General features: G+C 33.4%; 1 protein-coding gene across 1 annotated transcript; it reads right to left on the bottom strand.

The window, feature by feature from the left end:
• Positions 1–1,012: 1,012 nt before the first annotated feature.
• Positions 1,013–3,699, bottom strand: LOC133788308 (WD-40 repeat-containing protein MSI3-like). Its single transcript, XM_062225743.1, has 6 exons — positions 3,291–3,699; positions 2,775–3,098; positions 2,537–2,680; positions 1,999–2,123; positions 1,646–1,741; positions 1,013–1,488 (listed from the first exon to the last, which is right to left on the bottom strand). Exons 1-6 carry the CDS (start codon positions 3,594–3,596, stop codon positions 1,287–1,289), a joined length of 1,197 nt encoding a protein of 398 aa, XP_062081727.1. The 5' UTR covers positions 3,597–3,699; the 3' UTR covers positions 1,013–1,286.
• Positions 3,700–11,388: the final 7,689 nt, after the last annotated feature.

The raw sequence follows: 11,388 nt of genomic DNA, 5'->3' as shown, positions 1-11,388 counted from the left end.
GATTACATTATATCTTATAACGTAAGTGCTCAATCATAGGATAAAAGTATAAATTTGAAGTCTATAAATGACAAATAAATTTTTAAGTTATTTATAATTATTGTAACTTAGCATCAACTATGTAGATGATCTCTTGCACACTTTTCAGCTAAGTTGGCTATCATACAAGATAGCAAATGCATCCATTCGCAAAAGTATTGAATCATATTTTTAAAAAATATATATTATATTTTTCCAAAAAAAAACTATTATATTATTAAATATTTTTGTACTTTCTTTTTGAGATGAAATATTTTTGTACCTTAAATGATAAATTTGTATTCAAATTCTAAAATATGTCCTATCTTTATATTTAATGGAAATATCTACAATAAAATACGCATATTTACCTTAATGGTAAACCGCAATCTCGATTTAGAGGCATAAATCAATTATGACTAGTTTTTTTTATAAAGGTATTCATTGTAGTCATAATAGATCTACTTAATTTTTAAGAAATTAGTCAGTTGCACAAATTATTTAAATTCTAATTTTGACATCGTAAATTATTTTAAATCTCTCAAAAATTTAGATGAGACCTGCTATGATTACAATGAACAGCATCATAAAAAAATGTACTCATAATTGATTTACATGCGTAACACAATATCATATTATAACTGATAAGATCATAAGCAGACCTAGATGGTGCCTAGAGTAAACTCTTGCCTACTCATTTTTCTTTTTCCAAAAAAAATTAATATCATTTTTACAATTTTGCCCTTGTATAAAACTTTACATTAATGCCCTCTAATTTTATAATTTAATTCTTTTATGTAAATTTTGACATTTATGATCCCTAAATTTGACAACTTACTACTTTTTTATGTATATTTTAATATTTCTGTCCTTTCTAATATATTAATTTTAAATTTTCGCCCCTGTGAATAAATTTCCACCGGGTAAGATATACCTTACTCTATACTCTCCCACGGGTTTCAAAATCTTATCTTTAATGGTAAAGTAAAATAAATTGAAATTAATTATGAATTTATATAATTTAGAAATTTAATTGCAATTGTATATATATTCAATGTTTTAAGGACAACCATGCTAGACTTGAACATAATAAAATATTGCACCCGAATATAAAAAGACAACGACATTTCGCAGAAACAAATATTTGTTTGATAAAGTTCATGCTGCAAAGACCTATCATCTCATTAACTAATGAAGGCTATTTCTCAAGTCTGGAGTCTCATGGTGACCAAATCAAAAAAGAGGCAATATTAGATGAGATCGTTGAACTAGCCATCAATGGCATCAGCATATATACTATCAGCAAGTTGCCATACTTGAAGAGTGTTATCGTCGGCTACACTTGAAATGACCCATGGCTCTTCTTTGTTCCAAGAGAAATCTGATATCTTGGCAGTATGACCGCCATGGGAAAACAAGAGCTCCGGAGGCCCGTCGTCACCATCTCCTTCCAGTTGCTCATCTCCAATCCTGAAGGCAATATAACAAAATTTTAGTTACAAGGACGGGGAAGAAGAGATTTTGGAAAATGATCATCAATGATATGACTTAAATGAGTGCTCTTGTGGTGTTTCTTTCTGAATGAGATTGAATGCAGGGTCAGAGCTTATAATATCCTAGTCAGTACCTGTTAAGGTCCCAAATCATAAGCCTTCTGTCATCGGCCGAAGATGCCAACACGGCGTCATGGTTAGGATCCCATTCAACCTGAAATACCTCCTCTCTGCAAAGAAAGAAATTGAGATGAGTAATAGTTACTTAGACAATATGATTGCTAAAGTTATAAAAGTCGGTTTAGTATATTGTATTACACAACACTTAAGTATTGGTTTTTCCTTGCATTAAAAAACAGACCAACAGAACAGGACACTTAAAACTAACGCAGAAGTCAATATAAAGACAAATAAGACAGGACATTTAAGCGGTGGTGATATGACACAATGCAGGAGAATACTAAACATTAGACTGAGGCAAACATACGTGTGACTGCTCAAAACATGCAATGGCTCTGTTATCTTCCGCATATCAAACAGACCAACAGTTGTGTCCGAAGATGCTGTAGCTAAGATCCATTCATTGAATGGATTAAAAGAAAGATAGTTCACCTGATACCATCCACAAAACAAAACAAAAACTGTGAGAAAAATATAGAAGTTTAATTTTCACAAAAATCCATGGATTATCAGAATACATTTTTTACGTGAATTTCCCCTTGTTGCCATGAACCCCAAATCAATTATAAGTAGTATTTCTTGTTATCTATTGAAAATATTCATCTAACGTTTCTAATCCCTAATCCTATATATTGTCCTCGTGGAACAAATGCTTAATAGTCAAACAAAAAAGAAAACATCAAGGATACTCCTACACTGCAAAAATCACTTTGAACGGATATAAAATTTGTAAGGGATCTCCTTTTATATCTTTCTGAATGATGGAACTTCTATAACCATGCTGGACCTAAATTATTACACGTGTCTGTAATATGTACTAGTTATAACTTGTAAAAATGTGTAACCTCTTTGTCGTGAGCTTTGACAGTATGTTGGCTCTGATTTGTGCGCAAGTCCCATATGATCAATTTACAGTCATCGCCAACTGACCCAAATAAATTATCATTCTTCAAATGCCATGAGACATCTCCAACCACACTTTCGTGACCCTGAAGAGAAATTTACAACCATCATGACCAACAAATGTGTCAAATGCATCATAGTCATAGTAACCAGTAACCAATGTAAGATTCCCAAAATTACCGTATAAATATGCAATGGATCAAGCACTTTGTCTTCAGCCACGGCAGACACATCCCACAAACAAATCTTACAATCATGGGAACCACTCAATATGTAACCCTCCTTACTGGGGTTCCAAGATAACCCATACCCCTCTTTGTCGTGACCCCTTAACCTCAAATCAGGATCAAAGTCACCCCCTTGGGGTTTCGATTCCTGTTTGGTACAGTCAAATACAACCACCTCAGAACCACTCGTCTTCGCACCAATAATAGACGGCTTCTGCGGCATATATCGTGCTTTATTCACTTCTCCATCAACTTGTATCTTCTGAGTTATCTCCACCTACACAAAAGAAAGGAAGAAACGGGAAAGAAAAAAAAAACACATGTATTTCAAAAACTCAGAGACATTTTCACAAACAGTTGATACCAAATTTTTTAGTTTGCAAAAAAAAATTGAAAGATGTTCGCTCCTTATAATCTCAAATTGATTACACGAAAAGAAAAGAAAAATGAGATTAGAAAAATAACGCACCTTGGGAATAATGGAGCTAGGGTCATTGACGTTGAAAACAGTGTCCTTGATATTGGTCGGGAGAAGAACATCGGCGACCAAAAGAAAATTCGGGATGCCCTCGGAAGTGTGCGTCCCAAGAACAAGTTTGTGAGCGGCAAGAGATGAGTCAGTTTTGTGGGGTCGTGGGGACGAAGTGGACCAATGAACTGTGAGAGACGGCCATTCGAGAGGGTGAGAGATGATGAGATCGTACAAGAATGGAGAGTTCTTCTTCCACACACTGTACTCCTCCTCCACCTGCCCCGCGTCTTGCTCGTCCGCCATGGCTGCCCCTTGTTACGAGCTTTCTAACTTCTCCTTCCTTCCTTTCAGATTTTCCCGCCAAAACTGTGGCGCCAAAAGAGTTTTCGTTGGTAAACTGTGAAGATGAACTTCGCATACAATAGAGCCCTCTTCAATATATAATAGGTTTGATCAGTGTATATGGGCTTTGAAATTAGTGATAGCCCATATTTTGAAAACAACCCATTACATAATTGGGCTCACATAGTAAACTAATTTGGGCTCACTATTTACACGCCACGGGTTTAACTTTGGGAAATTTTTAAAAACATTGGTTTTATACTGTTAATTTGAAAAAAATACGTGAATTATATTTTTTTAATTTGTATAGAAAAATTTATTAATGAAAAATTTAAAGCATGAAAACATAATTAGTAGAAACTAAAATATGAAAATACCGTATTTTTTTTATCATAGTTATGTTTTTTTTAATTTTGAAGATAACATTCTATAGTCAAACATTTTTTTTTCAATTTTATGGTTTCAAAAAAATGTTTGCATTTTTACGATTTTACCTTTTTTTCTTTCTTTTTGTTGTTTTTAAGTTATTTTCACATTTTTTTTGGTTTATTTTAGGTCAATGTTGAGTTGTTCTGATGTTTTTTTTAGTATTTTTTTGTTGATACGGTAAATTGTTTTCAAATTGTTTTTAAGTTATTTTCTAGTTATTTGTCCTGAGATTGTATTTTTTTAATTATGTAACTTTGAAAATCATATTTTAAAAAATTAAGTACGTATTTTTTAAGAAAAAAATTAGGAACTAAAAAAAGTAAGAAAAATATATATGTATTTAAGAAAAAAAAAAGTCTTAAATATTAGTGGTACCACTTTTTTAAGGGTAAATACAATTTTGTACTCTGTGTTTTGCAAACGTTACCAATCAAACCATTTGTTTTGTTAAATGACAATTTGAACTGTGCATTTCGCAAAATAGAACAAAAGAATACATTGGACCAGATTTTTGTCAAACTTATTTTAAATATGATAAAAATGTCCTCATATTTTGTTAATTAATGAATTAAAGAAATAATGAAAAATATATTTTAAAATAAAAAATTAAATTAAATATTTTTAAATAAAAAATTATTAAAAAACTATTTTTATTTTGAAATATATTTTTATTATTTATTTAATTCATTAATTAATAAAATATGAGGGCATTTTGGTCATATTTAAAAAAATGACCAAAATCTAGTCCAGAGTACTCTTTTGTTCAATTTAGCAAAATATAGAGTCTAAATTATCATTTAACAAATTACGGGCTGATCAATAATTTTCGCAAAACACATAGTCCAAAATGGTATTTACCATTTTTGTTTAATGTATAAATTTAATATTTGTACTACTCTTTTTTTAGTTTATTAGTTTTCTATGAAATTTAATAGAATGGTTTACTAAAACGGAGGTATAAATCAAATAAAAATATCGTGATTGTATGAATCATTAATGTACATTCGAAATGGCACTACATTTAAATAACACCTTTTTTATTCAATTGAATGTTGTGTTTTTTTTTGGTCTTCACTATTTGTTTATAAAAAAGACCTGCATTCTGAGTAATACTGTGAACACTTTTGATTCGCACACAAATATGTGCACACTATGCTGTATAATAATAAATAATGAAAAACTGGTATAAATTTTTATCCATATATAAGTGGCATGTCACTATTTTATTTAATTAAAGTTTTGTAACAGTAGATGACAGTTTAATTCAACAATTATATTAAAATTGAGATTGTATTTGGATTACAAAACCTAAATGAATAGGTAAAGTATCTGTCTATATATAAGTGGCATGTCACTATTTTATTTAATTAAAATTTTGTAACAGTAGGTGACAGTTTAAATCAACAATTATATTAAAATTGAGATTGTATTTGGATTACAAAGCCTAAATGAATAGGTAAAGTAATTTATCACTTTCGAAATTTTCTTGTCATTTTATCAATTGTCTATTTCACTTTTGATTATTGCCATGTTATTTTTTGAATCTAGCTATGCTCCTCCTACAATTATTAGCCCACATATCATCCCACTTATGCTCAGTAGCACTTAAACTAAAATTCTAGCCCTACAACACCAGAAACTTTGAGTCACAATGCACATCTAAAAAAATAATATTCACAAATTAATTCAAAAGGTTATTCTTACGGTCCAATTCAATACCACAAATAACCTTAAACCTACAAATGGGGAACATATCTTAAAAAAGTTTAAATGGCCTCAAGTTATGTCTAATGAGCTTAATGCTCTTATTCGTAATAGATACTGAGAAATTGTTTCGCTCGATCCTAAATATAATTTAGTTGTTACAAATGGATTTTTCATACTAAATATATACCTGTGTATATGCATAAGGCTCGTTTGATGCTAAGGGGTTCACCAATCCAACACTCTAAAGTTGATTACCATGATACATTTAGTATGTGATGAAGCACATTTCGTATATTCATCTTGTTATGCTCTTAGCATTGTAATCAATCACAATTGGACTTGGGATGTAAATGGGGCATAATTAGGGATGGCTTTCCTATCCCACCCAGTCTCCAGGTTAGAGGCTTTATCGGGTATTCATTTGATAAAAAAAATTAACTTTTTTTTCTTTCTAAATATGATAAAATAAATTTAAAAAATGAATACTATTATGTATATTTAAGAAGAAGAAAAAAATGAAATTATACTATTAGGAAATATAATTTTTTGATATAAATTATTATATTATATATTTAATAATATTTATATAAAAAAATTAAAATAAAATTACAATATAAACGAGACACGTTTGTGACGGTTATGTCCCCGCACTCATCCCATTAGGGACAGGTCCCCTTTGTCTTGGACAACTCTATGTTAATAATGCAATTCTTTAGAAAATTTTCATGTAATAATTACAAAAAGTTTCTCAAATTTCTCTCATTGAATTCAACTATAGGTGAATAAACTATCATAGTTTGTACATCAATCTACATATGACCACTAGAATACTCTTAGGTGCTTGCTACGGTGTCTGTGTGGGATTGTTGACCATGGCATTGTGTTACACTGCAAGTCTTCATTGGCTCTTCATGCCTTCTTTGATGCTGATTGGACTATTAGGAAAATTATGTAACTTTTCTTATGAATTAGATTAGTGAATTAGATTAGTGAGTAAAAATAATATCAGAATTAATACACACACAAATTTGATAGCAGAGTTCGACAAGTGCCTATGTTTCTAAATCTGCTGCAAAATTTTTACTAAAAAGATAAACATATACAAAGTGTTAACAACACTTATAACTCACAACCTATACTTATACCCAAATTACACCCAAGAATTTCTCTCAAAAGCTTCTCTCTCTTTTTAAGCTCTTTAACTAAGTTTTTTTATCTCTTTTTTTTTGGGATATATAAGAAAGAAAACAATACATTAATTTATAGGTTTCTCTAACCATATAAACCGTACAATATTTAGTCATCCTATATATAATAATTAAAATAAACCTATCCTTAATTTAGTAAAACTATATTAAGAAATCAAAATATTGGATTATCTAAATAAGGCATTCATTTTCTTAACAATCTTTCACTTGAAGATTGATTTTAATATGTCTTCACTCCTCATTCTATGCAGTAGAGTTTTCCGGTCTTGTTACTCCTGCAGCCCAACTGAAGTTGAACACAAATTTAGTTTGTCGATCGTCACTGTCTTTGTCAACATATCCGCTGGATTCTTACTTCTTTGGATCTTTTTCAGTATTAAAACTTCATCTTCCAAGAAAGACCTAATGAAATGATACCGAAGTCCACTATGCTTGGTTTTGGAATGAATTGCTGAATTCTTTGCCAAATGTATCGCACTCTGAATATCACTATGCAAAAAATCATTCTCTTGCTTGAATCCTAACTCTGTTAACAAACCTTGAAGTCATATCATCTATTTACTAGCTTTAGTCACTGCTACATATTCAGCCTCTGTGGTGGATAGAACTACAATCTTTTGTAATTACGACATCCAACTAACAGTTGTAATTCCAACAATGAATATATAACCTGTGGTGCCTTTTCGGTGATCGACTTCGCCTCCAAAGTCTACTTTTACATAGCCTTGTGCTTTTAATTCACCATTACCAAGGTACAAACACTTCTCTGTGGTGCCTTGTAGATATCTCAAAATTCACTTCATTACTTCCCAATTAGCTTTTCTTGGATTTTCCATATACCTGCTAACAGCTCTCACTGCATGTCCAATTTCTGGGGTCGTGCATACCATCGCGTACATCAAACTCCCAATAGCTGAGGCATAAGGAACCTTATCCATGAAATTTATCTTCGTCCTTCTAAGGGGACTGATCCTTGGATAATCGAAAGTGGCATGCCAAGGGTGTGCTAACTGGCTTGGCATCACCCATATTGAATCTCTACAAAACACGTTTGATGTACCCTAATTGAGATAGCTGCAAAGTTCCTTTATGCTTATCTCTTGTGATTTGCATCCCAAGAATCTTCTTTGTTGGACCCAAGTCTTTCATATCAAACTCTTTTGACAATTGTTGCTTCATACTTATGATATCATCCATATATGGACTTGCTACTAACATATCATCAACATAAATTAGTAAAATGATATAACTATACCTATATCTTTTGAAGTAGCAACAGTGTCGGCGTTACACTTCTGGAAACCTTCCTTGTGCATGAATCCATCAAACTTTCTGTTCCACTATCTTGGGGCTTGTTTTAGGCCATACAAACTCTTCTTAAGTCTGCACACCTTGTTCTTTTTCCCATTTTCTGAGAAACCTTATGGTTGGTGCATGTATATCTCCTCATCCAAATCTCCGTGAAGAAATGCAGTCTTCACGTCTAATTGTTCAAGACGAAGATCTTCAATGGAAATAATACTCAACATTGATTTGACGATATTGAGTTTCATAACAAGAGAAAAAATCTTAGTGTAGTCAATTCTTTCCTTCTGTTCATGCTCTTTTTTCACCCGGTACACCCATTTGTTGTGAAGTGCCTTCTTCCCTATGGGTAACTCAGCTAGTTCCCATGTCTGGTTTGAAATCAGAGATTGCATCTCGTCTTTCATTGCAAGCTCCCACTTGCTTGCATCACTAGTCCAACAAGCTTCATCATAGCATTCTGGCTCCCCTCCATCAGCCAACAGCAAATAATTCATATATCTCCTGTTAGGCACATGAGGCCGAGAAGATCTTCTCAGTACAGGAGTTGGGGTAGGAGGTTGCAGTGTGTCAGATTGTTGCATACTACTTTGGCTAACGAGTTCTTCTTGTTGAAGACTTGTTACAATCAATTCTTTCACTGGGCTATCTGGGACATAATCTCCATCTACAAATATCGCCCCACTACGCTTTGAGTCGTTGGCGTCAATTTTATGTCTATCTTTGTACATCACTAATTCATTAAAAATCACATCTCTACTGCGGATTACCAATTTGTTTCATTATCCCAAATGTGATAGCCAAACTCAACCCAGCCATAGCCATGAAAGTGCATTTCTTAGATTTAGGATCAAGCTTATTCTTGCCTTGGTCACTAATATGCACATATGCTACACAACAGAAAACCTTTAAATAAGATAGTTTTATCTCTTTCCCGTTCCATACCTTTTTTGGTATTCTATACTCTAATGGACCCGATGGGCCTCGATTGATCAAGTAGGCTGCTATGTTGACTGCTTCTGCCCAGAATTTCTTCGGTAGACCTGACTGTACAAGCATGCTTTTGGCTTTTTATGTCAATGTTCGGTTCATACGCTCAACTACACCATTGTGCTGAGGTGTGCCTGGCACAGTTCTCTCCATTATGATTTCCTGCTCCTAGAAAACTTCTTGAATGTGTTGTCTTCATATTCACCACCATTGTCGGTTCTGAACTTTTTAATTTTTAGGCCTGTTTCATTTTCAACCATAGTTTCCCATCTCTTGAAAGCCTTAAACACTTCAAACTTATGTTTTATAAAGTAAACCCATACCTTCCGAGAGTGATCATCGATAAAAGTCACAAAGTAGTGTTTCCCACCAATGGATTAACTAGTCGTTGGTCCCCAAACATCAGAGTGAACAAGCTCTAACCTTTCCTTCATTGGGGTTCTACCACTTGTCTGAAAGCTTACCCTCTTCTACTTTCCAAGTATGCATTCTTCGCATATGTCTATCTCAATTGACCGTAGACCTGGGATTTTCCTCTTCGAATGCATAAGTTTCATCCCTTTCTCACTCATGTGGTCAAGTCTCTGGTGCCACATATTGGAATTTTCATTTCCTACTGTAACTGCAATTGAACAGCACACCCCTCCTGTCATATAAAGAGTACCGCTCTTTTTGCCGCGATCAACCATCATTTCACCCTTTGAAATTTTCCACTTATCACCATGAAAGTTCGTAGTGTAGCCTTCGCTAGCCAAATGCCCTATTGAGATTAAATTCTTTCTTAGGTCGGGAATATGCCTGACATCCTTTAGCTCCCAAACAGACCCATTTAACTTAATCTTCACTACACATTTACCAACAATATCACAAGGTTGATCATCACTAAGGTATACCTTTCCATGGTTTCCAGGGACATACCTCTCAAAGAATTCTTTCTTTGAAGTAGCGTGGAATGATGCTCCAGAGTCTAACACCCAAGACTCTTCCTTGCTCTCCAAAGAGCATATCAAGACATCATCACTTTCTGAGGTAGAAGTAACATTTGCATGTGCCTTCTCTTCTTGGTTTTTATGCTTGCATTGATTTTTGTAGTTCCTGGTCTTCCCACAATTCCAACACTCGATGGTCTTCGAGCTTAGGGAATTATTGGGATTCCTTGATTTTGACCTCTTATCTCTGGATCTACCTCAATAGTTTGACCTTTCGCATCCATTCCCTCTGGTTGAATTTCTTCCTCTTGACTCTGTATGTAAAACTGAAAAGGTTGATGATTCACCAGACTTTTTCCGTCGGATCTCTTCATTGAGAACTAGATCACGAACATCATCAAATTTTAACGTATTGCTTCCCGAAGAGCTACTCACAACCATGACAATAGCATTCCAACTATCTGGTAGAGAAGACAAAAGTATCAATGCTCGTACTTCTTCATAAAATTCAATTCCAACCGAACTCAGTTGGGTTGTGACTGTATTAAGTTCATTGAGATGTTGAGCTACCAATGCAGCTTCTATCATCCGCAAATTAAATAACTGCCTCATCAAATGAACTTTGTTAGAGGTTAGTGGCTTCTCATACATATTGGAGAAAGCTGCCATAAGACTCGCCGTGGTCTTTTCCTTTGCTATGTTAAAAGAACCATTGCGTGATAACATCAATTGAATAAATCTGAGGACTTATCTGTCAAGAAGATTCCAGTCTTCGTCTTTCATACCCTTTGGCTTCTTTTCTGAGAGAGGTTGATAAAGCTTTTTTTGATATAGGTTGTAACGTCCCAATTTCCCTAATAAGACTTAGTGCCTTTATTAGGGGGCCAGAAGGGTAATAATTGAGTTAATTATGTATTTATGTGGTATGGGTATATTATTATGTGAATTATGTGAATTGTATGATGATATGACTAAGCTTCCATGTTTAAGTGTACTAAATATGCATGTGGGCCTGTTTCTTATTGGAATGGCATTTTCATAATTTTGACCATTCGAGGGTATAATTATAAATATATGTGATTTATGATTGACACCACATTATTATGTGGGTATATCTGATTTATCCGGCTCGAGGCGATCCTAGTAAGCCATTTAGTGGAAAAGTCACAACGGGGTAAAATACCC

Source organism: Humulus lupulus, chromosome 1 (genome assembly GCF_963169125.1).
Source record: "Humulus lupulus chromosome 1, drHumLupu1.1, whole genome shotgun sequence".
Taxonomy (NCBI): domain Eukaryota; kingdom Viridiplantae; phylum Streptophyta; class Magnoliopsida; order Rosales; family Cannabaceae; genus Humulus; species Humulus lupulus.
The sequence above is the reverse complement of the archived record's forward strand: the minus strand, read 5'-3'. Positions and strand labels throughout refer to the sequence as shown.